At 36.5% G+C, this 27,776-nt stretch overlaps 1 protein-coding gene across 1 annotated transcript; it reads left to right on the forward strand.

The window, feature by feature from the left end:
• Positions 1-27,776, forward strand: C4H6orf58 (chromosome 4 C6orf58 homolog). Its single transcript, XM_002746943.6, has 6 exons — positions 1-313; positions 1,505-1,591; positions 3,029-3,213; positions 3,958-4,058; positions 26,013-26,251; positions 27,464-27,776. The coding sequence occupies exons 1-6, from the start codon at positions 13-15 to the stop codon at positions 27,541-27,543; spliced, it is 993 nt and encodes a 330-aa protein (XP_002746989.3). The 5' UTR covers positions 1-12; the 3' UTR covers positions 27,544-27,776.

Genomic DNA, 27,776 nt, shown 5'->3' on the forward strand with positions numbered 1-27,776 from the left:
AGCTCTGGCACAATGGCTTTTCTTCCTTCCTGGGTTTGTGTACTAGTTGGTTGCTTTTCTGTTTCTTTAGCAGGGCCTTCCAACCTCTCAGATTTAGAGCCCCCTCTGTGGAAGGACAGTCCTGGTCAGCTCAGTGACTACAGGGTGGAGAACAGTATGTACATTATTAATCCCTGGGTATACCTTGAGAGAATGGGGATGTATAAAATCCTATTGAACCAGACAGCTAGGTATTTTGCAAAGTTTGCACCAGAAAATGAACAAAATATTTTATGGGGATTGCCTCTGCAATATGGCTGGCAATATAGGACAGGTAAGAATGACTCTTGCTTTCATTGTAATCATTTACCAATAGATCTGTGAAGTATTTGGGAAATAAGACGCTGTATATACTGTACCATGTTTGTAAAAGTTGATTCTTTGTGTTGCTCTCTTTTCCCTTATAATCATTGTTTCCCTACATTTTCTTCTCCTTCTTCACAAATCCTTCTTTTGTGGGTTGTGTGTTACTATTAGAAACTTCATTGAGGCACAAGATATCGTTATCAACTGTGAAAGACATCACATCTCATCTATTGGCATTTTGCGAATATTTATTGAAATTCTACTAAGTGCCACACTCCTTTCTAAGGAATGAGATAAACAGAACAGTCAAGGAGATATACAAAGGGATGTCAAATTAGTTTGAATTTCTTCAAGTTCTAATTATGACTATGGATATGAGGTTATAAAGAAGCATTACATTCTTCATGAGGATCTTTCTCTGCAAATGATTGCTTCTGTTGGAAATAAGGTACTTTACAGTGTATAGACAGAAGTTACATTTTGGGTTAAAATACGGATGAATTGAAAGACACTTTTGTTCTGGTTGATAGAAGCTCATGAGAAAGAGTTGCCCACCCACTCCATATTGATAACACAGCCAACAAAGAAATTATTGTGTGAGACAGATTAAGAAAACAGCAATTTCATTTGGCAAGAAAAACGATGATTATTTTCTAATATTTACATAATGTGTAAATATAGGTGAAACATTTTTGGTGCTTTTTCCTACTTCGCATCACAACCTTATAATGTAGTTAATATTATTATCCCTATGTCATAGATGAGAAAACTAAGGCATTAGAGGTTATTTAGATAAAGCCAAGCTAGTAAGTGGTGGAGCAGGGGTTTGTTTTGACGCTTGACCATCTCTTCTCATCTGTATGCATATTGCTTCATAGTTTGATCAGGAGGTAGAGGGGGAAGTAGAAGAGAAAATCCTTACAAAGAAAGCAGTATTTTGGACCTATAATTCAAAGCAGAAAACTGTGGTGTTGTTAAAGGAAAGAAATTGATTGGGATCTAAAAAATAAAAGATAAAAAGGAGTGATGGGAATACAAACATATCATTCAGAAATAAATGCTTTTCTATCTACAAACAGAATTCATCTGGTTAAGCAACAGTTATAGCCGGTTTCAAAATGTGTATAATAAATACAACTGTGCATCCTCTCTCCTCTAGGGAGATTAGCTGATCCAACCCGAAGGACAAACTGTGGCTATGAATCTGGAGATCTTATGTGTGTCTCTGTGGACAGTTGGTGGGCTGGTATGTTCATTTAAGTGGCAAAATAGTTATTAACCTTTCCCGAAAGAAAGCATTCAAACCTAAAATCTTAAGGACAGAGACAGAACTAAAACAATCCTGTTCCTTTTTTAAAAGGGAATCTTTCACATATATCTTACAGCCTTTAGGTCACATCATAGGATTTAACAGCCACAATGTCAGTAATGATTCCTTAGGACATATCCAGCTTTTCACCGCAGAACTAAAATAAGGTTCTATAAAAGCAATGGCCTCTGAGGGGCCAGCTCTGGCAGTTAGGTGGGAGGTCCGACTGTTGACAAAGAATCTCCAGAATAAGGAAGGATGAGAAGTGAGAAACCAAGACAAGATGCTTTTTTATTTTGCTCAGACCAGATGTGTTTAATATGGAAACCAATAAATATGCCAGAGATTAATACCTACTACAATTCATTATACCAATCTGTAATCTCAGGCTTTAATCATATACTTAATGCTAAAATAACCAGAAGGTATTTTCTAATTCTTTCATTAAATTTTATGCTTTAGTAATGAAACCAATTTATACCACAAATCCTTAGAGGTATTTCTCAATAAGTAGAAACTTGATCACATTAAATTTCACTTTTTCAGAGCAACACACGTCATATGTAAACTTAGGCATTTTCCACTTACTGCCCCTAATTTTTCCCTTTCAAAGACCCACAAATAGTAGTGGTAAAGATCTAGAATTCAGAGTTTGTTATTCTTAGATTGGTTTAGTAGTTTGGAGGATCAGCTTGCTAGGACTCCATTCACAAATGCCTATATAGAATAAAATATTTGACATCACTGATTTCTAGTGGAAATCTGCATAAGCCTAATATTCAACTAATGAAAATGTCTGAGCCTGCTGGAACAGGTTTTATATATAGGTAAATTTTTAAACAATTTAAAAATAGTCTTATTTGATTGTTAGTCCAGTTATCCAATGTCAAAACTTATCTAAAATTTTTGCTTTAAAGGCATAAAATAAGACAAAAATTTAGTGATATTATGGTTACAAATTAAACTTACACACACACACACACACACACACACAAAACAAAAAACATTCATTTACCGAAGCTATAATCATGTTAAAATATTTTAGAAAAAAATGCAAATACAGTTCACAATAAAACCATAATGAGAGGTATTGTACCATTCTGTGGAAAAGTTGATAGCTTTCTTCCATTTTTACTTAATGCTTTGAAAAATGAATATTATACAGTCCATTAAAACATCATCGTCAACTACTTTAGCCAACATATGATATATTTATGATTATAGGGTTATTAACAGAAACACAGTGAAAGTTATATATTTGATCCTTAGGGGGATTTTTGGTCAGTTTTTTTTCCTAGTGCTTAACTTTTATCAAAATATCCTCTTTGAAATTTGTTAGTGCTTGTGGTAATAATAAGTCTTTTGTTCTTACAGATTTGAATTATTTTCTGTGTTCATTACCCTTTCTTGCTGCGGTTGATTCTGGTATAATGGGGATATCATCAGACCAAGTCAATCTTTTGCCCCCACCCAAGAATCAGAGGAAGTTTTGTTATAATGTTTCTAGCTGTCATTCATCCTTCCCTGAGACAATGAGCAAGTGGAACATCTTTTACCAGGTTTTTTTTTTAATACTCTTAGGAGATGGGAAGAGAATTTATTTTGTCATGTAATTCTTTCTAGGATTATTTGTGCATTACATAATATTTTTCTTAGTATGCAAATCTAAATTGCTATGCATGTTATATTAATAATATCTGTTATAGTAGCGTCATGAGTCATTAACACCTACTGCCTCAATATAGCATTACCATAAATCTATCCATTCTTCTTGCCTCAAATACATTATACACAAGTGGTGAGCATACAGGATACTTTGCTGAATGGTAGGCTATTCTGATTAATTGAAACTTCATGCTGACTAGGATATTAAAAAAAATTTAACTAAAATTAATGAAGAAAAAATATATTTATTTGTACTTCAGTAGATTATTGCATTAGTTTAGATTTAATGAAACATTTTAACAAGATATTTTTGTTACTCAAGATTTTATGGTAATTTTAACAATGTTAGTAGGAAAAAATAAAGACCTTCTGATCACTATAAAAATAGACCTTGAAAATACTTTATTTCAAGTTCGATATCTCTAGATGCATGTGCTATTATTAAAACTTATGAATCCTTGTGTATTCTTTAAAGAGTGTTAGGCCTTAAGGCCATATATGTATATATATTTCTTAGAAATAAAATTCTCCTTTTATGTAGAATATTGCTAAATTATATTTCTGAGCATGACTAAATTTCAGGGAGAAGGATTGTCACAGTTGCTCAATTATTAATAAATTTGACCTCTTTATCTTAGCATTTGCAGTCACCTTTTAGTAAGTTTGATGATCTGTTGAAGTACTTATGGACTGCACATACTTCAACCCTGGCAGATACTATCAAAAGCTTTGAAGACAGGTAAGAATGTATATCTAATGTATCTCTATTTAATATGCTAAATAATTTTGGGCATTATTTGTATATTTTTCTTCTTCTAGAGTGTTTTTCAATCTTTATATTAAATAATAAGCCTAACCATTAAAGATTATAGTAAATATGTGTAAATATTTTAACTTGATCAGGCTAAAAAAAGTGTTTTATGAAAGGGAAAATTTTGAGAAAAACAGCCATGTATGAAAAAACAAGCAACATGCAACACATTTTCCTAATTGTAGAAAACAAAAGGAAATATAAATATGTAGATGACTTATTATTTAATCATAGACACTATTACAAGAACAATTGTAGATAAGATAAATGTAGCAGAATTCACTTAAGCATTGATTGATTCATTAATCAGCACCATCTTGAACCAATAGAGGCTCAGAGAGCTTTGCCCAGTGATGTGGGCAGGCAGTATTCGTAGACAGAAAAAGAAAGTGACATGTAGAAACACCTTAATTGGTTATAGCTCAATATTTGCCTTATTTGGATATAGTGTGATGAGAAATTTGCCTTATATGGCATGGTTTGATTAGTTGGCAGCCTGTGATTTGCTGAAGCTCAGCTGCCATGATTGGCTGAGACTTATATTCGTTACAAGAAAATACTCTTAAATTTGGTTGCAGTTTGTTTACAGACTACATTAAGCTGCAGTTTGTTACATATTGTTGCAATTTTAGGCCAAACTTAATTTAACAATTCTCCACCTTTTGGTCTGCCTCTCAAATTTAAGAGGTCAACCAAACCTTGGGCATTGACACCACTCTCTGTCACTTTCATAATGGACTTACTTGGTATTGGTATGGAATTCACAGTTCATAACATCAGGACAGTTGACTGATTATTTATGTTCTCTTTATATTTTCATTATTCTTACTGTAGTGAGATCATTTCACATAGAATGAATAGCTGCATAAAAGGATTTAAGACTTGGGAGGTTAAGGTGCATCAGGGAGACTATTATGATGGCTATCAGGAGGCTAATACTAAGAGACTGAAGAGTACTCCTTAGCCTATGTGAATTGAATCAACCTAAATCAAACATATAAATAATAATCCAGAAGAAAAATCGACTTGTTTTTACCAAGCAACTTGTTTGTTGATTTCTTACAACTGAGTTTCTACCCTACCACATGAATTTATTTAAAAGTACAGCAAGAGGTGTTAGCTAGTACACATGTTCCTCCCTATAGGTAGTCCAAAGCAATCTAGTTACCTTATATACCCTCAGCAAGAAAATCTAAAGAAGTTTGCTGGACAGTTACAGCCTCTGCAGTAAAATCAGCTATGGTAACTAATCTATGAGACATATTTCTAACCGTAACCTCATTTATATTGATGCAAAGCCAGGGGAGAAATTTTGTACCCCACAATGCCTATTAAGAAGAATTTATACCTGCTGGTGAATTCCTCTTTATTATTTCATAGTTCAAATTAAGAGTTGTAGACCAATATCCAGTTTCCAATTAGTTATGGAGTGACCGCAGTACCCTCAGAATCCCTTAATTGCCAGTGGCTCCTTATTTTGCCATTACTGAGACATGGATTTGCCAACATATGTGGTTGGCTGTTAAATTTTCCACGAATAAAAATATATTCTGGAGGGACACTATAGACAGTCTTTTGCGTGAGATGCTTTGTACATTATGAGTCACCAATACGGGAGCATTAGTAATATTTGTCTAAGATCTCATTTTTAATCATTGAATGGTTAGAAGATACTAACAACCAAAAAATTAGGACTATAAATTTGCCTAAAAATGTTGAATTATCTTCCTTTTGTTTTTCAAATTCAATTTTTGGCTTAATTATAAAACTCTTACTATAGGTTTTGCTTACTGTTAGATTTTAAAGAGGCAATCTGAATATTTGAGTCTAAAGGCCCAGCTGTATAGGAAGAACTAGATATTGCACTTGGAATATCAATGAACTTTCTCACAAGGTGAACCAGAGTATCTCTAAGATCATGCGAAGATGTAGGTTTAATATGACATATGTAATACTCAGTTAAGTTCCATGTAGAAGTAATTGATTGTGAAATACTGACTTATCATATATATTGCCATATATGAACATAAAAGAAACATGGGCAAAAAAGGAAAAGGAGCAAAGGCTTCATGTTGACAGAGGAGAAAATACTTTATTTATGATCTTGGGAAAGCTGTCCATATCAAGGATGCCAACTTCTTCTGGGGAAAACACTTCTCTAGTCAGTTTTACCTGGAAGTTTCCAATGGGTGTACAGTACCAAGGGTCTGGAGGGGCTCTCTTGAGTTGAGAAATGTGCATCCAAGACTTAAATCCTTAAATCCCTAAATCCCTAAAGTTTTGCTACAGAAAAGAGCTTAGTATGGTCTCTTCTGATGGAGTTCAAGGGCAGTCTTTCTTTGGCGTCATTTCTAAAAGAACCAATCTCTAGGTTCTAGATCATGAAAGATATGGTTGTTATCAGTTGGTGAGCCACAAAGGGCTTTTTTTATCTGGTGAAAATATGCTTTGGCAAAATGCATTAAAGCCTCACAATTTAAAGTCATGTCAGAGTTTAAAAGAACATGAGATATATGAGGTTTTATTATTAGAGACATAGACCTTCCAATAACTATTTCATAAGAGTCAGTCTGTGTTTACCTGTAGGAGTGGATTTGATTGCTGCCAATCAGTAGGACCTTTGACCAATGCAATCCAACAAAATCTGTTAACTTTGTCTAATGCCACTGTGTTTGTAATACTTTTTAAAACTGTTTTACAACTTTTCCAGTAAAATGAGTACCTATATTGCTAGACATGCTCCAGGAATGCCGTATAAAGACATTATCTTATAACCTTTTCACTATTGTTATAGCATTGGCCTTTCTGCATAGAAAAGCACCTATAGAACCAGAAAATATGCATTGAAGGTGGCAATTGAATTAAACATATCTGTACGTGTTCAAATGATCCAGCATCTGCCAAAAGTGTATCACTTGAGTTTTTTATTGTCTTACCAGCATTATCAGTTTAACAAACCAAGTATTGTTTATAAGGCATTTCTAAATAGTCACTTCACCAATATTTTCTTCATAATTTGGATTATTTTATCTTTTCTATGATGAATACAGAGCTTTTAATAATGGAAGCTTTTAGGACCCAGGAGGGACTCGGAGGCCATCTTTGCTTTCCATGAGTTGACATTGAACATTGAATTTATATCTTTTTAAATGTCAGTTTTGTATTTCCAAATCAGGTGAATAACATCGCTTATTAAATAGGTTTTTGTAGGGAATTTGAATTGAGTCAATCTTATGACATTTGTTCAAATTGCTTATCTAAACAATTTCAGTACTGGCTGACATAGCATGAAAATCTGCCAAAGCATTTTCTTAGTAATCAATTAATTCTTGTTTTACTTGATGTTGCCTTAGAAGTTTTATGCCTTAGAAGTTTTTTAGATAGGAACTTAGAAGTTCATCTCTAAGGGCTCTGGAAAGTCATGCCCTACATACCGTACATTCTCATCAGATGGGTTTTATTTAACTCTATGTTTCATGACTTACCTTCCAATCTGACTATGGCATAACATTATGTGACAATCAGTCTCTTCATAACAGTTCTGGGAATTCTCATTCAGTCCAATGGGATGATCAGATTTCTAGGAATTTCATAAAACTCCTGCAACATATATTAATAACACATCCATACAAATACAACTTAAAGAAGGTTTAACATTACTTATTATTTGACACTGCTTCCCGTGTAATTTACCAAATAGGCCTGATTACTTTAATATCTCTCTTTTTATAAGGAGAGATATCCTTCTGAGATGTTCCAAAGGCCCATCTGCAAAGTTCCAAAGTTAATTTGAGGTCACTAAAAAGACTTGACTTAGAATTTGATTTTTGGAAGCTTGCCAAAAAAATCAAAGATTTAAAATACTTGATCAAAATAGGATCACAGATCATTTAAAAATAATAGTCATTCATTTTAACCAGAGTGATAATTTAAAGACTTTGAAGGCAAATACAGAAAATTACAGTTATAGAAAAACCTTCGATCTTTTATAGAGAGGGCTCAGTTTTTTAAATGATCAAAAAACCTAATAGGAAATTATCTTAGTAAAATGCAGAATCTTTGTTTTCTAGGACAATTTCTTTAACAATAAAGAAAAACTTTGCACAATGTCCTGCTCAGAACAGACCAATACTCTAAGAAAACCTTGGTTTAGCACAGGAAACAAATTCTAGTTTTGTATCAGTGTACCTTTGTTATTAATGCTCAATTTTTAGAAAAATATATAAATAATTCTCTTCTAATTTTAGCCAACTTGATCATACACGGAATTTTTTTTCACAAGATTTATCTTTCAGAAACCTTTTATAACTTTCTTATACATTCAATTTTTGTCCTATACTTCTCATTTTGGCACAACCGGTCATTCTATACCAGGATAAAATTTGCTCTCCTTTTTCTTTAACAAAACAAAACATCCTCATGTATTACAGCTTTTTTTTAACCAAAAGCACATTTTGCCTGTCTATTTGGATATAGCTTTGTTTTTCTTATTTCTAGTGATTTTAATTATGTATAATTAAAAATCTTAACTCTTATTAACCTTAATTTCTAGTGAACACTAGGAAAAAGCAATTGTGAATTGTCCTACCAGTACTCTGTAGACTGATAAATATATAAGTTGTACTTTCTAGAAGCATGTGTTTTCTCATGGTAAATTTGTCAATGTGGCACAAAATATATATTTAACACTCCCAAATACCTGTGGTCCCTCTGTAATAAAAAACTGTAGAGGAAGCAAAATATTATTTCTATTAAAGACTAAGCTCTGATTTTTTAATCTTGCACAAATTCCTATCTAAGGGGTCGGAGAAGTCATGCCCTACAAACCATAAATTCTCATCAGATGGGTTTTATTTAACTCTATGTATCATGACTTACTTTCCAGTCTGACTATAGCATAACATTATGTGACAAAGAAAATCAAAATATTTTATCCCAAAACATGTTTCTCTGCCATATTTTGAAATGGCCTTGCAACACTGTCCTTCCTGGGGGAAATTTGCATTTGTAAAGAATCTCTGATAACATAGCTAGAGCTTTTTTTCGAGGCCCTCGCAATCATGAAGAGATTAACTGAGAGTCCAATACTTTTTAAAGGTCTGTATAGGAAACATTTGTCACCTATTATCTATCTCCAAGGGAAGCTGCTATGAGACTTCAAAAGAACCCGTGGTCACCACAATTTTTATCTTAACCTGAACATTTCCGTTAATCCCAGGTCTTTAGACAAACTCAAATAATTGTCCACCAGAAAATGTTTAAATTTACCTATAGCCTGAAACCACCCCACCCCCCTGCTTTGAATTGTCCCACCTCTCTGGACCAAACAAGTATATTTTTCAAATGAATTTTACTGATGTCTCATGCCTCTCCAAAATGTATAAAACTAAACTGCACCCCAGCCACCTTGGGCACATGTTCTTGGGACCTCCTCGGGGCTGTGTCATAGGCCATCATGACTCATATTTATCTCAGAATAAATCTCTTCAAATATTTTAGAGTTCGACACTTTTCATTGACACTATCTTTTCAGGTTTCTTTCTTTTTGGGCTGAGAATTAAATTTTTGTTTGTATAGGCTTTTCTCAGTCTCAAGTTTACATTGTTGATGATCACGCTGTTAAGAAACATTTTGGTATAAGAAGGACATCTTTCACATGGGAATTTTATCTTGCTTATGTCCATTTAACGTATGTTTGGATGGCTCACAAAGATCAAATGTTAAACAGCTAATCGTTAGCTTATTTTTTTGTCTGACTAATTTTGTAATATAGAGTTGACATAAGCTTATTTGTCCTGCCATTAAACCTGGTAGGAAAAAATCATGCATCCTTATTGTATTTAATGGTGATAACTGTGAGGATATGCCTGTTTTAATCAAACCAACAATATTCTCATTTACCGAAGGTTACCAAAGTCATGTAAACTCGAAAAGCTTACATGACTTTGTTCTGGCTTTTCTGAAAGAATACTTAAATTATATAGGCACTTCTTTTCTTTTCTTTTTTTAAATTTTTTTTATTGTACTTTAGGTTCTGGGGTACATGTGCGGATCATGCAGGATTGTTGCATAGGTACATATATGGGAATGTGATTTGCTGCCTCCATCCCCCATCACCTACATCTGGCATTTCTCCCCATATTATCCCTCCCCAACCTCCCTACCCACTGCTGTCTTTCCCCTAGTCTCCCACAACAGACCCCGGTGTGAGATGCTCTCCTCCCTGTGTCCATGTGTTCTCATTGTTCAATACCCACCTATGAGTGAGAACATACAGTGTTTGGTTTTCTGTTGTGTCCATTTGCTGAGAATGATGGTTTCCAGATTCATCCATGTCCCTACAAAGGACACGAATGTGTCATAGTTTTTTATGGCTGCATAGTATTCTATGGTGTATATGTGCCACATTTTCCTTGTCTGGTCTATCACCGTTGGGTGTTTGGGTTGGTTCCAGGTCTTTGCTGTTGTACACAGTGCTGCCATGAACATATGTGTGCATGTGTCTTTATAATAGAATGATTTATAATCCTTTGGATATATATATACCCAGTAATGGGATTGCCGGGTCAAATGGAATTTCTATTTCTAGGTCCTTGAGGAATCACCACACTGTCTTCCACAATGGTTGAACTAATTTACACTCCCACCAACAGTGTAAAAGTGTTCCTATTTCTACACATCCTCTCCAGCATCTGTTGTCTCCAGATTTTTTAGGGATTGCCATTCTAACTTATGTGAGATGGTATCTCAATGTGGTTTTGATTTGCATTTCTCTAATGACCAGTGATGATGAGCATTTTTTCATATGTTTGTTGGCCTTATATATGTCTTCTGAAAAGTGTCTGTTCATGTCCTTCACCCACTTTTGAATGGGTTTGTTTGTTTTTTTTTCTTGTAAATCTGTTTTAGTTCTTTGTAGATTCTGGATATTAGCCCTCTGTCAGATGGGTAGATTGCAAAAATTTTTTCCCTTTCTGTTGGTTGCTGGTTCACTCTAATGATTATTTCTTTTGCTGTGCAGAAGCTCTGGAGTTTAATTAGATCCCATTTGTCTATTTTGGCTTTTGTTACCAGTGTTTTTAGTGTTTTAGTCATGAAGTCCTTGCCTATGCCTATGTCCTAAATGGTTTTGCCTGGATTTTCTTCTAGGGTGTTTATGGTGTTAGGTCTTATGTTTAAGTCTTTAATCCATCTGGAATTAATTTTAGTGTAAAGTGTCAGGAAGGGATCTAGTTTCTGTTTTCTGCACATGGCTAGCCAGTTTTCCCAAACACCATTTATTAAACAGGGAATCCTTTCCCCATTGCTTGTTTTTGTCAGGTTTGTCAAAGATCAGATGGTTGTAGATATGTGGTGTTGCTTCTGAGGCCTCTGTTCTGCTCCATTGGTTTGTATCTCTGTTTTGGTCCAGTATCATACTGTTTTGATTACTGTAGCTTTGTAGTATAGTTTGAAGTCAGGTAGTGTGATGCCTCCAGCTTTTTTCTTTTTGCTGAGGATTGTCTTGGTTATGCGGGCTCTCTTTTGGTTCCATATGAAGTTTAAGGTTGTATTTTCCAGTTCTGTGAAGAGGGTCATAGGTAGCTTTATGGGGATAGCATTGAATGTATAAATTACTTTAGGCAGTATGGGCATTTTCACAATATTGATTCTTTCTAACCATGAGCATGGAATGTTTTTCCATCTGTTTGTGTCCTCTCTTATTTCCTTGAGCAGTGGTTTGTAGTTCTCCTTGAAGAGGTCCTTTACATCCTTTGTTAGTTGTATTCCTAGGTATTTTATTCTCTTTGTAGCAGTTGTGAATGGGAGTTTGCTCTTGATTTGGCTGTCTTTTAGTCTGTTATTGGTGTATAGGAATGCTTGTGATTTCTGCACATTGATTTTGTATCCTGAGACTTTGTTGAAGTTGCTTATCAGTTTCAGGAGATTTGGGGGCTGAGATGATGGGGTCTTCTAAATAAACAATCATGTTGTCTACAAACAGACAATTTGACTTCCTCCTTTCCTAATGAATACACTTTATTTCTTTTTCTTGCCTGAATGCTCTGGCTAGAACTTCCAATGATATTTTGAATAGGGGTGGTGAGAGAGGGCATCCTTGTCTAGTTCCAGATTTCAATGGAAATGCTTCCAGTTTTTGCCCATTCAGTATGATATTGGTAGTGGGTTTGTCATAAATAGCTTTTTTTCCCCCGGGATGAAGCCTGCTTGATCATGATGGATAAGTTTTTTGATGTGCTTTTGCAGTTCGTTTGCCAGGATTTTATGGAAGATTTTTTGCGTCGATATTCATCATGGATATTGACCTGAAGTTTTCAGTTTTTGTTGAGTCTCTGCTGGGTTTTGGTAAAGGATGATGTTTGTCTTATAAAATGATTTGGGAAGGATTCCTTCTTTTTGGATTGTTTGGAATAGTTTCAGAAAGAGTGGTACCAGCTCCTCTTTGTACATCTGGTAGAATTCTGTTGTGAACCCATCTGGACCTCTGGACCTGGGCTTTTTTTGGTTGGTAGGCTATTAATTGCTGCCTCAACTTTAGCCCTTGTTATTGGTCTATTTAAGGTTACTACTTCTTCCTGGTTTAGGATTGGGAGGGTGCAGGTATCCAGGAATTTATCCATTTCTTCCAGGTGTACTGGTTTATGTGCATAGAGTTGTTTGTAGTAATGTCTGATGGTAGTTTGTATTTCTGTGGAATCAATGGTGATATCTCTTTTAATGGTTTTTATTGCATCAATTTAATTCTTCTCTCTTTTCTTTTATATTAATCTGGCTAACAGTCTATATTGTTGATCTTTTCAAAAATCAGCTCCTGGATTTATTGATTTTTTGAAGGGTTTTTTGTGTCTCTATTTCCTTCAGGTCTGCTCTGATCTCAGTTATTTCTTGTCTTCTGCTAGCTTTTGAGTTTTTTTAATCTTGCTCCTCTAGCTCTTTCAATTTTGATGATAGGGTGTCAATTTTAGATCTTTCCTTGCTTCTCGTGTGGGCATTTCTTGCTATAAATTTTCCTATAGACACAGCTTTAAATGTGTCCCAGCAATTCTGGTATGTTGTATATTCATTCTCATTGGTTTTGAAGAACATCTTTATTTCTGCCTTAATTTCATTGTTTATCCAGTCAACATTCAAGAGCCAGTTGTTTAGTTTCCATGAAGTTGTGCGGTTCTGAATTAGTTTCTTAATCCTGAGTTCTAAATTGATAGCACTAAACAAACAAGCCCATTCAAAAGTGGGCAAAGGATATGAACAGATACTTGACGAAAGAAGACATATATTAGGCCAACAATCATATGAAAAAATGCTCATCGTCACTGGTCATCAGAGAGATGCAAATCAAAACCACATTGAGATACCATCTCACGCCAGTTAGAATGGCGATCATTAAAAAATCTGGAGACAACAGATGCTGGAGAGGATGTGGAGAAAAAGGAACACTTTTACACTGTTGGTGGGAGTGTAAATTAGTTCAACCATTGTGGAAGACAGTGTGGCGATTCCTCAAGGCCTTAGAAATAGAAATTCCATTTGACCCAGCAATCCCATTACTGGGTATATATCCAAAAGACTATAAATTGTTTTACTATAAGGACACATGTACACGAATGTTCATTGCAGCACTGTTTACAATAGCAAAGACCTGGAATCAACCCAAATGCCCATTGATAATAGACTGGATTGGAAAAATGTGGCACATATACACCATGGAATATTATGCAGCAATCAGAAATGATGAGTTCGTGTCGTTTGTAGGGACATGGATGAATCTGGAAAACATCATCCTCAGCAAACTGACACAAGAGCAGAAAATGAAACACCGCATATTCTCACTCATAGGTGGGTGATGAAAAATGAGAACACATGGACACAGAAAGGGGAGTACTAAACACCGGGGTCTATTGGGGGGAAAAGGGGAGGGCCAGTGGGAGGGGGAGGTGGGGAGGGATAGCCTGGGGAGAAATGCCAAATGTGGGTGAAGGGGAGAAGAAAAGCAAAGCACACTGCCATGTGTGTACCTACGCAACTGTCTTGCATGCTCTGCTCATGTACCCCAAAACCTATAATCCAATAAAAAATTAAAAAAAAAAAATTGATAGCACTGTGGTTTGAGAGACTGTTATGATTTCCATTCTTCTACATTTGTTGAGGAGTGATTTACTTCCAATTATGTGGTCAGTTTTAGAGTAAGTGCAACATGTTGCTGAGAAGAATGTATATTCTGTGGATTTGGGGTGGAGAGTTCTGTAAATGTCTATGAGATCTGAGTTCAAGTCCTGGATATCATTATTAATTTTCTGTCTCATTGGTCTGTCTAATATTGACAGTGGAGTGTTAAAGTCTCCCACTATTGTGTGGGAGTCTAAGTCTCTTTGTAGGTTGATAAGAACTTGCTTTATGTATCTGGGTGCTCCTGTATTGGGTGCACATATATTTAGGATCATTAGCTCTTCTTGTTGCATTGATCCTTTTACCATTAGGTAATGCCTTTCTTTGTTTCTTTTGATCTTTGTTGGTTGAAAGTGTATTTTATCAGAGACTAGGATTGAAACCCCTGCTTTTTCTTGCTCTCCATTTGCTTGGTAAATCTTCCTCCATCCCTTTATTTTGAGCCTATGTTTGTCCTTGCACATGAGATGGATTTCCTGAATACAGCACACTAATGGGTTTTGACTTTTTATCCAATTTGCCAGTCTATGTCTTCTGATTGGGGCATTGAATCCATTTACATTTAAGGTTAATATTGTTATATATGAATCTGATCCTGCCATTTTGATGCTAGCTGGTTGTTTTGTCTGTTAGTTGATGCAGTTTCTTCATTGTGTCGATGGTCTTTACCATTTGATACGTTTTTAGAGTAGCTGGTACTAGTTGTTCCTTTCTATGTTCAGTGCTTCTTTTAGGAGATCTTATAAGGCAGGCCTGGGAGTGTCGAAATCTCTCAGTAATTGCTTGTTCATAAAGGATTTTATTTCTACTTTGTTTATGAAGCTTAATTTGGCTGGATATGAAATTCTAGGTTGAAAGTTCTTTTCTTTAAGGATGTTGAATATTGGCCCCCACTCTCTTCTGGCTTGTAGGGTTTCTGCTGAGACATTCTTTGTGAGTCTGATGGGCTTCCCTCTGTGGGTAACCTGACCTTTCTCTCTCTGGCTGCCCTTAGCACTTTTTCCTTCATTTCAACCCTGGTGAATCTGATGATTATGTGCCTTAGGGTTGCTCTTCTTCAGGAATATCTTCGTGGTGTTCTCTGTATTTCCTGGACTTGAATGTTGGCCTGCCTTGCTAGGTTGGGGAAGTTCTCTTGGATAATATCCTGAAGAGTGTTTTTCAGCTTGGATTCATTCTCTCGGTCACATTCAGATACACCTATCAAACGTAGATTAGGTCTTTTCACATAATCCCATAATTCTTGCAGCCTCCGTTCATTACTTTTCATTCTTTTTTCTCTAATCTTGCCTTCCCATTTTATTTCATCGAGTTGATCTTCTACCTGTGATATCCTTTCTTTTGCTTGGTCTCTTCAGCTTTGAAACTTGTATATGCTTCGTGAAGTTCTCGTGTTGTTTTTCAGCTCCATCCATTCCTTAGATTTATATTCTTATTTAAGCTGTTTATTCTCATTAGCATTTTGTCTAACCTTTTTTCAAGATTCTTAGTTTCTTTGCATTGGGTTAAAACATGTTCCTTTAGCTCAGAGAACTTTGTTATTACCCACCTTCTGAAGCCTGTTTCTGTCAATTCATCAGACTCATTCTCCATCCAGCTTTGTTCCCTTGCTGGTGCATTGTGATCCCTTGGAGGAGGAGAGGCATTCTGGTTTTGAGTGTTTTCATCCTTTTTGCACTGGTTTCTTCCCACCTTTGTAAATTCATCTACCTGTTGTCTTTGTAGTTGGTGACTTTCTGATGGGGTCTCTGAGTGGATATCCTTTTTGTTGATGTTGAAGTTATTTCTTTCTGTTTTTTAGCTTTCCTTCTAACAGTTAGGCCCCTCTGCTGCAGGACTGCTGGAGGTCCACTCCAGACCCTACTTGCCTGGGGATTACCTACAGTGGCTGCAGAACAATAAAGGTTGCTGCTGGTTTCTTCTTCTATTATCTTCATCCCAGGAGGGTACCTGCCAGATGTCATCCTGAGCTCTCCTTTATGAAGTGTCTCTTTGTATATATAAGGGTCGGGGAGCTGCTTCAGGAGGCAATCTGTCCCTTATAAGAGTTCAAGTGCTGAGCTGGGAGTTCCATTGTTCCATTCACAGCTGCTAGGCAGGTACATTTAAGTCTGCTGCAGTGGAACTCATAACCACCTTTTTTCCCAGGTGTTCTGTCCTGGGAAGGTGGGGCTTTATAAGTTTCTGATGTGCTGCTGCCTTTTTTCAGAGATGTACTGCCCAGCAAAGAGGTAATCTAGTCACAGTCTGCCAGCAGAAGTGTTGCTGAGCTGCCATGGGCTCTGCCCAGCTGCTGTGTGAACTTCCTTCTCGTTTCGTTTAGAGGTACAGGTAGAACTAACTCAGTAATGGTGGTCTGCCTCAGTAATGATGATTGCTTTGGTAATGGCAGACTGCCTCAGTAAAGGTGGACTGCCTTGGTAATGACTGACTGCCTTGGTAATGGTGGATTGCCTTGGTAATGGCTGACACCCTTTCCCCCACCAAGCTGGACCATTCTGGGTCCAGCTGCACCTGCTGCAAAACTCTCAATCCAGAGCGTTTCAGATTGCTGGTCTTTGTGCGAGTGGGACCCGTTGAGACAGATCACCTGGCTCCCTGTTTCAGTCCCCTTTTGTTCAATTGAATGGGTGGCTCTGTCTCCCAGGCATTCCAGGTGCCAATTGAAATAGTTGCCCAGATTTGTGTGAGTTTTTGTGCAGAGACCTGTGGCACTGGCTGAAATAGCCATGCTGGAAACTCATGGTGCTTTTCCACCTGGGAATCTCCTGGTCTCTGGGCAGCAAAAACTCATTTGGAAATGCAGTGATCACTCACCCTCTGTGTTGTTCTTTCTGGGAACTGCACTCCAGAGCTCTTCCTATTTGGCTCTCTGGGATCTCTCTCTGGCACTTATTTTCTTTAAATCAATTAAATACAGCTCCTCTATAATTTAATTTTAGCACTATCATAAGGAAATAGAAAAATATCACATATATATTATACATATAGACATACATAAACATATAGATGCAAACAGATCTTATTGAGATGGGAGAGTTCCCTGGATCCCTTTGCAGGACTTGTGACAGGGGTGTGGCTTGCTTACTTGGCCACCGTGTTCAAATGCCCTGTGGGATAGGGAGCATGCAAGTGAGCCAGTGCTGGCCCTGGAGGCTGGGGCAAGTGTTTTTGGACTCTGGCCCCATGGTACCATCTAGGGGTGTGTTACAATTGATGATCTTTTACTGTTACTGTTTGTGGATGGGTACGTATTAACCAGCTCAGTGGAGAGTCAGGATGTCAGCCTTTTACATCCTGCCCTTCTGGTACCCAGGTACTTGTCCAGTGTCCAGGAAGAATCAGGTCACGTTGGACTTGAAGGATGGTGAATGCAGAGATTTTATAGAGTGATGGAAGCAGCTGTCAGTGGGATAAGTGGGGAGCTAGAAATGGGATGAAGTGGGAAGATAACAACTTCTCTCTGGCCATCCTACAGTCTTTTCAATATACAGATGCTTCTTCTCTTCTTCTCTGCTACACCACTCTGCTCCTCTGCCAGTGGAGTTTGGGGTTTTTATGAGTACAGGATGGGAGGATGGTGAGCCAGAGTAGTTTCAGGAAAAGCAACTTTTGGGTGGGAAAACAGAGATGTGAAGTTCTCATTTAGGGTCGTGGGACCAGGCTTATAGGTGGGGACTTTGCTGGGGAATTGCCCTTTTCTAGCCAGTATTTTCCTGCCTCCTGTCTGTATCATTATGATTTTATTTTAAAAGTTTTAGACATGTGCCAGATACAGTAATACAAGCTCATTAATTTATTAAAGTATATCTGGATCCAAAATTGTCTTTTTCTGGCCAATGATGCAAGACTATCTGCTGATATGGCCAAAAAAAACCCTCCTTTGTGTGTGTGTGTGTGTGTGTGTGTGTGTGTGTGTGTGTGTGTGAGAGAGAGAGAGAGAGAGAGAGAGAGAGAGAGAGAGAGAGAGAGAGAAAACTTTTAGAAATGTTCACTTACAAGTTTAAGGTTCCATTTCCAAATAGTTCATTTTTTTTCTTTAGCTCTCTCTCTCTAAATTTGCTTTTCTAAAGAAATGTCTCTTACAGAAGGTCAGGTAGAAAATTTACATCTCAGAGGTAAAGAGCTTAGACTTCAGGTTTGAATAACATCATTTGCCTAAACCAACAAATAAGGGTATAGGTAAAGGCCTAGTTAAGACACAATGGCCAGGAAGAGTAACCTAAACAAAGGCAAGGCTTGTTATGTAGATGTTAACCAATGCCTTCTCCATTTTAACAGTTTCTAGTGACCTAGTCCTCCTTTTGTTCCCGTTGTAGAGAAGGAGACACTTTTACAAATTGAGATTTTCCTTAGAGATGTGATTTTTTTTTTCTTATTAGACAAGAATTTTTTTATGCCTGTACTCAGCACAGAAACGTCTAATCTTATAGTCACAGATTAATTCATCTTTTAGGTTAGTTTGTTTTCACAATTGAATGACAGACCCATAAATGGTTGTTTTTCCAAGAAAGAGTTTTGGGGCAAACAGTGAAGATTATGACAGTAAGAAAGAGGTAAACAGATTTGGCAGAGCATATAATGAGCAGGGGTTTTACAAGCAAGGTTTCAGTGGACTGAGAAGTCAACATGGGAGAAGCAGGGTCAAACTGAAAAAACGGAGAGGGCTAATTCTTACAAATGTTTTTTCTGCAAATGGTCAAAGTGTCAATTAGACAGGATTGAACACAAGGACTTTTCAGATTGATTTGAAGCCCCTCTCCTACAAAAATCCACCATTCAGAGAGTTTTTCTGTCTGAGGGAATGGTTGATTATTATACTAAAAGTGAAGCCCTTGTGGTTTCTTTTAGTAGGGAAACAGCACAGACAAAGGGAGTGGAGTCATCAGATGGCTGGTGTAAACATACTTTTTTTTTCTAATGTCTTGGCTGCTTACAATAAAAGCAGACATCTCAATGCACAAGTTTCTTTAGTTTGGGACCCCTTGGTTTGAATTTTAAAATAGGTATGAATAAGTCTTTTTTGTCCCTGTAGCTGTTGTAACTATGAAGATAAGCACCTGTTTGCATTTTGTAAGGAGTTTCCTCACTGTGGCCTATGTAATTCTAAATTATCTTTGGTAAAATGCACCCATTTCTCTAAAAAAGCATAGGTTCTGGGTCCATAGTTTTCTTTTTAAATAACATTAAATTGGCTGAAGTGCCAGATGGAGGAGTTCCAGAATCCTTGGATCCAGATGAACCCATGATTTCCTATCTTTTGGTAACCAGACCTACGTACTGACCACAGTCCAGTCTCTATCTGACCCAGTCAGACACCTGAGGCTTCTCTATAGGACCACTCCTGTTACTGTCATGACTTTTAAATGTAGTCCAGATCAAAAAAATGCTCAAGTGAATTCAAAGAGACTAAGACACAAGTTCTTGCAGCTTGAATCTAAGAAAGAAAGAACTCACAACCCCGGTTGCTGTTAAGAAATCGATGTGCACAATGAGCCCTGGAAAGGACCTTTGCTTGGTTACTTGGTGCTTCTGGGGGTCGCTAGAGGTTTATTTGTTTTGGTGTCTCCCATTCATGTTATAGGTTTTCCTCAGCTATCTAGTAATAGTAGAGTGTCTGCTCCTATTTAAAAAGAAGCACTTAGAAGACTGACTGCATGAGTAGAAGTTTTCTACTAAGAACATACCTCTAGAGTAATCTTGCTGGGTTGTTTAACTGTTGACACTGTTGTAGAAAAAAAACAGGTTCTTGTCACATGACCAGGAAAAGTCAAGCACACAGACACTTTGAAGGATGAGGGGAATGGAATTTATGGGTCAAAAGGGAAAAATAACTCTCAGCAAACCAACTGAGAGTCCTGCTAGCAGGTTTCCCACTTGACAGTTTGAACACTGGGCCAACACTCGAGTGAAAAAAGCAGGCTCCTCCCCTGTGTAAGGTGCAAATTCCCTGTGGCTTCACCCCATCCCCCCAGTGCACATGGGGAAATGCTCAGACAAGGGCCTGGGCAGGTTTCCTCATCCGCACAAAAGCATCTGATATGAACACTTGTAGAGTGGTTTGGGGATTCTCTGGGCCACCCCTTTTTATCTGGCTAGGCATTTGGCTGTCTCAACACTATAGTTCCAATAACTTGAAGTCTTTTCTCTTGAGCCCACCCAGTTTCCAGAAGAGATATTTTCAGTCACCTGCTTCAAAAGTGAAGGCCTGGCTCCCAGTATTACTGAAGTCAGGAGAGAGGGAAAAAGCAAGAGGAAGTGTCTTTGTATATCATTTTCATTTATATCCCCCGTTTCCAAGGTGGTATTTGTACCTTCAACCATGATTAGTCACACAGTTCAAGGGCCCTCTGTTCTACCTTCTCAGGGAGAGGAGTGGCAGTTACCCACTATTTGAAATCTGGGAAGAAATCTTTGTATATGATTGCTTCTTTTTTTTTTTTTTTTTTTTACAAGTTGATTTCTTTTTTTTTTGAGAGAAGGAAAGAAAAAAAAAAGTAAGTAAAGGAGAGGAAGAGAAAGAGGGAGAGTAAATGGAAATATTGCTTTATTTTGAAAAAAATTGGGTATTAATAATGGCCAATCAATGTTTCATTTAAACTTATGGGTAGGTGTGATGTGGTATTGACAAGAATGTATATTTTGTGTATTTGAAGTGGAGAGCTCTATAAATATTTATTAAGTTTACTTGTTCTGGATCTGAGTTCGAGTCCTTGATATCCTTATTAATTTTCTGTCTCATTGAATCTAAGTCTCGTATCTGGGTGTTAGGATCGTTAGCTCTTGTTGTTGCATTGATCCTTTTACCACTATATCTTTGTTGCTTTAAAATCTATTTTATCTGATACAAGAATTGCAACTCCTGCTTTTTATTTATTTATTATTTATTTTTGCTGTCCATTTGGTTGGTAAATCTTTCTCCATCCCTTTGTTTTGAGTCTTTGTGTATCCTTGCATGTGAAACAGGTCTGGATGTAACATGCCGTTGGGTTTTGGCTGTGTCTTTTGATTGGGAATTTAGTCAATTTAAATTTAGGGTTACTGCCATTTGATGTTGACTGGCTGTTTTATCCATTTGTTGGTGTAAATTCTTCTTTATGTTGGTGCTCTTTACTTTTTGGTGTATTTTTAGAAAGGCTAATACTGGTTGTTTCTTTCTGTGTATAATGCTTCTTTCAGAAGCTCTTGTAAAGCAGGCCTGGTGGTAATAAAATCTCTGAGTTCTTGCTTGTTCATAAAAGATTTTATTTTTCCTTCAGTTGTGAGGCTTAGTTTGGCTGGATATGAAATTCTGGGCTGAAGGTTCTGTTCTTTGAGGATGTTGAATATTGGCCCCCACTCTCTTCTGGCCTGTAGAGTTTCTGCCGAGAGATCTGCTGTAAGTCTGATAGGCTTGCCTTTGTGGGTTATCTGACCTTTCTCTCTGGCTGCCCTTAGTATCTTCTCCTTCGTTTCAACCCTGGTGAATCTAACGATTATGTGCCTTGGGGTTGCTCTTCTTGAGGAATATCTTTGTGGTGTTCTCTGTATTACCTGGGGTTGAATGTTGACCTGCTTTGCTAGTTTAGGAAAATTTTCCTGAATAATATCCTGAAGGGTATTTTCCAGCTTGGATTCGTTCTCTCCGTGGCATTCAGGTACACCTATCAAACGTAAATTTGGTCTTTTCACATAGTCCCACATTTCTTGGAGACTTTGCTCATTCCTTTTTATCCTTTTTTCTCTAATCTTTTCTTCACGTTTTATTTCATTAAGTTGGATTTTGACCTCTGATATCCCTTCTTCTGCTTGAACAATTCGAGTGTTTAAACCTGTGCATACTTCTCGGAGTTCCTGTATTGTATTCTTCAGTTTCATTAATTCACTCATACTCCTCTCTAAGTTGTCTATTCTCAATAGGATTTCATCAAACCTTTTTTCAAAGTTCCTAGTTTCTTTACGTTGGGCTACAACATGTTCTTTTAACTCACCGAAGTTTGTTATTATCCATTCCTTGAAGAGTGATTCTGTCATCAGGAGGCGCTCGTTCTCCATCAAGCCTTGTTCCATTGTTGATGTGGAACTGTGATCATCTTTAGAGGGAGAGGCGTTCTGACTTTGAATATTCTCAGCTTTTTTACGCTGGTTTCTTCCCATCATTGTAAATTTATCCTCCTGTCGTCTTTGAAATTACCAACTTTCAGATTAGGTCTCTTGAGTGGACGTCCAGGTTGTTAGTTCCCAGGGCCAGAGCAGCGGCGTTAAAACTGATGGTGCTTTTCTGGCCAGGATTCTCCTGTCGGGCTTCCGTCTTGTGTCCGTAGTAGGTGACTCTGCCTTCCCGGGGCTCCAAACCTCGGTCAGAAGGGGAACCGTTCCCGTTTACTCTGCACCGAGCGCTGCCGCCTCGAGGTGCCGGCGGAACCGCTGCGCCGACCACGAGAGTCGCGCTGGCGACTCGTGTGTTTCCACCACTGGGGGATCTTCTGCTTCGTGAGCGACCAGACTTTGTCTGAAAGTGTGGCGTCCTCTAGTTCTCCGCGCCTTCCCTGAGAGCTGCAATCCCGGGATGTTAGCGATCGGCCATCTTGGATCGTTCTCTCTATGATTGCTTCTTTAAAGGCTTTTAATCTCCCTGATTTTAGCAATCTCCTTTTACCCAGAGGGTATTACTCAGACTTACATCGAGCAGAATTCTACAAATTATATCAGCATTATTTTTCTATTTTCCTTTTTAGTTGCTTAGAATTTAGTTTTCTAGATTCTATTAAATCTTTTCAACTAGTTCTTTTTGATTTTCAGCTTCTAAAATCTTGTGGCTCCCCACAAGTTCTGAGTTTATTTCTTGTGTCATTTTAAAGGCAATGTGGTAGGTTGCAAAAGTACAAGTATTTGTTAAAAGCAGCATTTTTACTAAAAAACTCTTTTACCTAAAAATTCCCTTCTATTGTCTCTTTAATTGGGATCAGTTCAGAATATAATAATGTATTGTGTTATGGATATATTTATATATAGACACACTATTAAGAAAGCTAAAATTACATGTTTTCCATTAATTCACCTCACTGAAATTTTAATAAAAGTTCCTCAGACAATTTAAATATTTTCAAAGCTTTATCTTGGTGAAAGGTAAATCTTTTAATATGATTATTATGGAAGATTTTAAATGTCTGCTTATGTGCTCTGATTTGTTAATCTACCTGTTTATCAGGTCTCTGGTTTGTCAAGTTCTATGAATTCATATTATAAGATTCAAGGCTAATGATTGTTCCTTGAAATAAAGTAATAATGTATAAATTAAGATGTTTTGCTTTGAAGTTCCACAGACCTGAGTCTGAAATACTGGCTCATTTGACCTAGGAATTCAAACAGGGAGAAACTCAATTTTCTTATTTTTGAAATAGCAATAACAATAGTACATGCCACATAGGGCAATTTTGAGGATTAATTAAGAAATCTGTAAGTTATGCTTAATGTACTACTGGCAAATGAGAAATATTCAATATAAAGTAACTATTATCACCATGATAAAGCAGTAGAGAGGAGTAGAAAAGAACATGGTTTAAAGGCACAGTGCCGGGGTTTAAAGCAGGGCCCTGCAATCTACTATGTGTGTGGCCCTGAGTTAAGTTAGCTTTGTTTGAAAGAAAGCACCCCAGTCAAAAATCACTGAACCTCAGTGTCATACAGCTGTGTTTATTGCTCAGGTGTCTGGGGTTTAGCTAAGCAGCTCTGCTGATCTTTCGTGGGTTCACTCTCATGTTGGTTGATTTTGATTGGCTCCAGCAGGGATGACTGGGGAAGCTCAACACTGTTCCACATCTCATTCTACATCAGATAAACCTAGGAGTTTCCCATAGTAATGGCAGAATTGCAAGAAAGAAAAACCAAATTGTGAAAAATGCATTTTAAGTTTAAGCTATGTCAAAATAGTTAATATTGCATTTTCCTAGTCAAGTTACACGACTGAATCAGAAGTGGGAATTTCTGCCTATCACCCAATGTAGGAAGAACCAGTACTGAAAGTTACATGGCAGAAGACAGAACTGTAGGGATTGGTGAAGAACTGGGGCCATGGTTGCTATCTGTTACATGCTGTGAACCAACCTTAAACGCTCATCTGTTAGTTTCTTTAGGTGAATGCATATTAAGGAGTGTTTACTTGAGACAATACTGAATATTTTGTAGCTTGCCTATACTCATATAAAACTCTGTGGCTCTGGATCCTTGGATTGACTGACTTATGTATACCTGCATTTCAACTTTATGTGAACCATTTCAAATGTACTTTAATTCTTTTTTAGTGACATTCTGATTGTTAGGTGAACTGACCAACAAATCATTCAACTGATGCATTTAAAGAGGTTCCTATTCAATTTCTTCACTGCACTTGTGATTTCTTTGTATTGAACTGGTGCCCTCATCTCTTTTCTCCATTCCCAGTGATTCTGACTCACTTGAAATTTGTTTAATACACTGTTACTAGGGCTCTGTGGCTCTTGCTCAAAACCTTTATGACTTCGCATTTCCTTTCATCTTTGGTAGGTAGGTGACTACGATGTATTAAGGGGCATTGGATCCAGACCAAATACTTCTGTCATCAACAATCCAACTCTGCCCACCCTACCACTTCCAAGTATAGGGCAGGGAGGATCCCACAAGCATGTGAGTCAAACAGACAGGAAGTATTATCTGGGTTATGTTATAGTTTAATTTCGACAAGCATAATGCAAGCACTTTCTGTTTAATGGATCCCTTCTATGTTACTGTCAAAATAAAATCAGATAATTAATTTCTAGACATCATACTAGAATATAACTAGAGAGCAAATCTTCAGCTATGTGGATGACATGGTGTTATGGGAATATAGGAGAGAAGAAAGTGGTAGATTCCACCTCAGGTGGGCTGGAAAGTTTTGTGAAGAAGGTAACTATGATGAGACTTGAAACAGAATGTACCTGATGAACCATATGGTGAGTATACAATGTCTCAGGAAGAACAAGTCTGTTTGCAAAAGTACAGGTTGTTTAGCATGCTTAGACAGCTGATAGAAAGAGAAGACATGTATTTTATAGTTCTAAAACTACTGAATATACCTTTAATCTTTGTACTGTAATTACTTGTCCCCATTTCTTAGGAGAAACTAAACTTTCTCACCTATTATGGGGACAAATAGTTACAGAGGCTTTTCTAATAATTATAGTCTTTTTCTAACAATTACAGAGGCTTTTTTCTACCAGAGGCTTCCAGTGGTAGAAAAACTCCAATTATTTAGAAATTAGATAGTAAAAATCAGACATCTATTTTTCTAGAATGTTCTGTTTCTGGAATCTCCTGACTTCAAGAAATCAAGATTCACAAAAGATATTTGAGTCTAGCAAAAATTTTGTCTTAGACTTCTGGTATTTATCTCTATATTGCCAGAGATTATGATTTAAAAATGGCCTTACTTTTGGTTATTAGGTGATATTCAAGTATAATGTGCTTAAAGAAAATAAAATGCAATATAAAATGTAAACAGTTTATGAGATGATTCTTCCTAGATTTAGAATTTTAATAAGCCCTCTTCACATCCCCTGAGGGATGGAATAAAGTCATCACATTATCAAACCTATTTTCTAAATTATAAAATTATGAATTCAGTTTTTTGGCAAGAAACAGTTTTTTCTGAAGGCAATGAGGTTAAAATTCTGAGGTGACTAATTGTAATTAAATACTTTTCCATTTGTCTTTTAGATATGATTATTATTCTAAAACAGAAGCACATTTTGAGAGAAGCTGGGTAGTGGCTGTGGAATATATAGCTGCAGTCCACTTTCCCACAACCTTAATTAGAACATATAACTTCCAGAAGGGCCTGCCACCACGAATTCTTGTTACTACTGATGTAGCCCCTTTCATCAATGACTTTACTACTTTTCAGAATGTAGTCCTGTTACTTCTAAATATGCTTGGCAATATGGATAAGTCTACAGGTAAGAATCTTTAAGTGATACTTTTCAAAATCAGTATTATGTTGAAAAAATAGAGGAAGAAATAACAAATCAGTGATATAAACATTACAGCACTCTAAAGTTATAATTTCCTGTGGGTATCCATTGTATTTCTTTAGCAATAATCACTCTTGATATATGGAAGAACCACTTAATGAGCACACATTTTAATCTTCTTACTCATGGCCTGTCCTTGGAGTCCATGTTGAACTTGAAGTTGGCAAACCAGCTGAAACACTTTTTTTTTGTTCTACACACCCATATATATTCCTTATTTTGCTCATCAGATTTTTTTAAAGTAAAATCCTTCTTTTCTGCTCTTAAATTTAAAGAAAATGAAGACATTTCAAAAGAAACCCTACCATGATTAATGGAATGACTAGCAATTTGGCTTACCTGATAGTTCCCTTCATTCAATACTATTAGTCACGGAAGAAGGCTTTTATTTCCAACCTTCAAATGCTGGATCTTCTAGTGAGTGAAAAAAACAGAGGATTCTTTATTGACCACTTTGAAAATGACCATATCATTCCTATTTGCCATACATGCACTGAACCATTGAGCCAAACTTAAAATGTAATTATTCTATTAGTATTTTTCAAAGCAAAAACATAAAGTCTGAAAGATATAAATGGAGCAAATGAAGCATGAATAAATTAAATCTGTATTTTTAAAAACCTCTGCATCAGTGAGAGTAACAAAAACATCTAAACATTTATAGACTTCATGCAATTGAAGTTTTTCCTTTGGTGCTAGCGCAGCATTCTCTGTCAGTGGGCAGCTTTCCTTCACACAATGAGTAGCAGACCAAGTCTCCTTCATTCTGTGAAAATTTTGGCGGCAGCCTTTTTCTTAAAATGAGTTGATCCAACTGATTCTGTTTAATGGATGTATAGTGTTATTACTAGTTATTGCCAATAATATAACAATGACATTTCATATATTTTTTCTTGCATAATTTATTATTTTACCACCAAATTCATAGAAAAAACATGTAATAAAGTTGATAAGTCAGATATTGCCTAATGGTATTGCCAATAATGCAATGAATGACATGCTATGTTTACTTTTCTTTGTATAATTTATGATTTTACCACTAAATTAGTAGAAATAAAATAAAATAAAATTATGAACTATATATTGCCAAAAGGTATTTTCAAGAGTTTACATGTAATAATTTTGTATCTTTTACAGGTTATCTTTGTACAGAAAAACCTAATGAATATAGCAGTCACTTGGAATCTAGCTCTAGAGATTATGGAAATAACTCCTGAAACATTTAATCTGAAACTTCAGGAAACGATTAATGAATTAAAAATGAAAAACTCTAAATTGACACAGTAATTTTGAAAATTTAATGTAATTGTGACCATGTAGTTTTATTTCTGATATTTTTGATTTATGCTTGTTAAGATCTCGTACATGCATTAAAAACTTAAATGCATTCAAATGGAAACAATGATTATTTTGCTCACGATTTTTAAATTCATTAATAAATAAAATAAGA

The sequence above is a fragment of the Callithrix jacchus genome, chromosome 4, assembly GCF_049354715.1.
Source record: "Callithrix jacchus isolate 240 chromosome 4, calJac240_pri, whole genome shotgun sequence".
Classification (NCBI taxonomy): Eukaryota; Metazoa; Chordata; class Mammalia; order Primates; family Cebidae; genus Callithrix; species Callithrix jacchus.

Excerpts from the sequence above, each read along its gene's own strand:
- C4H6orf58 (XM_002746943.6), top strand. The coding sequence starts at position 13 with ATGGCTTTTCTTCCTTCCTGGGTTTGTGTACTAGTTGGTTGCTTTTCT. Across the intron at positions 314-1,504 it reads TGGCTGGCAATATAGGACAG|GGAGATTAGCTGATCCAACC; the intron begins GTAAGAATGACT and ends TCTCTCCTCTAG. Across the intron at positions 3,214-3,957 it reads AGTGGAACATCTTTTACCAG|CATTTGCAGTCACCTTTTAG; the intron begins GTTTTTTTTTTA and ends TCTTTATCTTAG.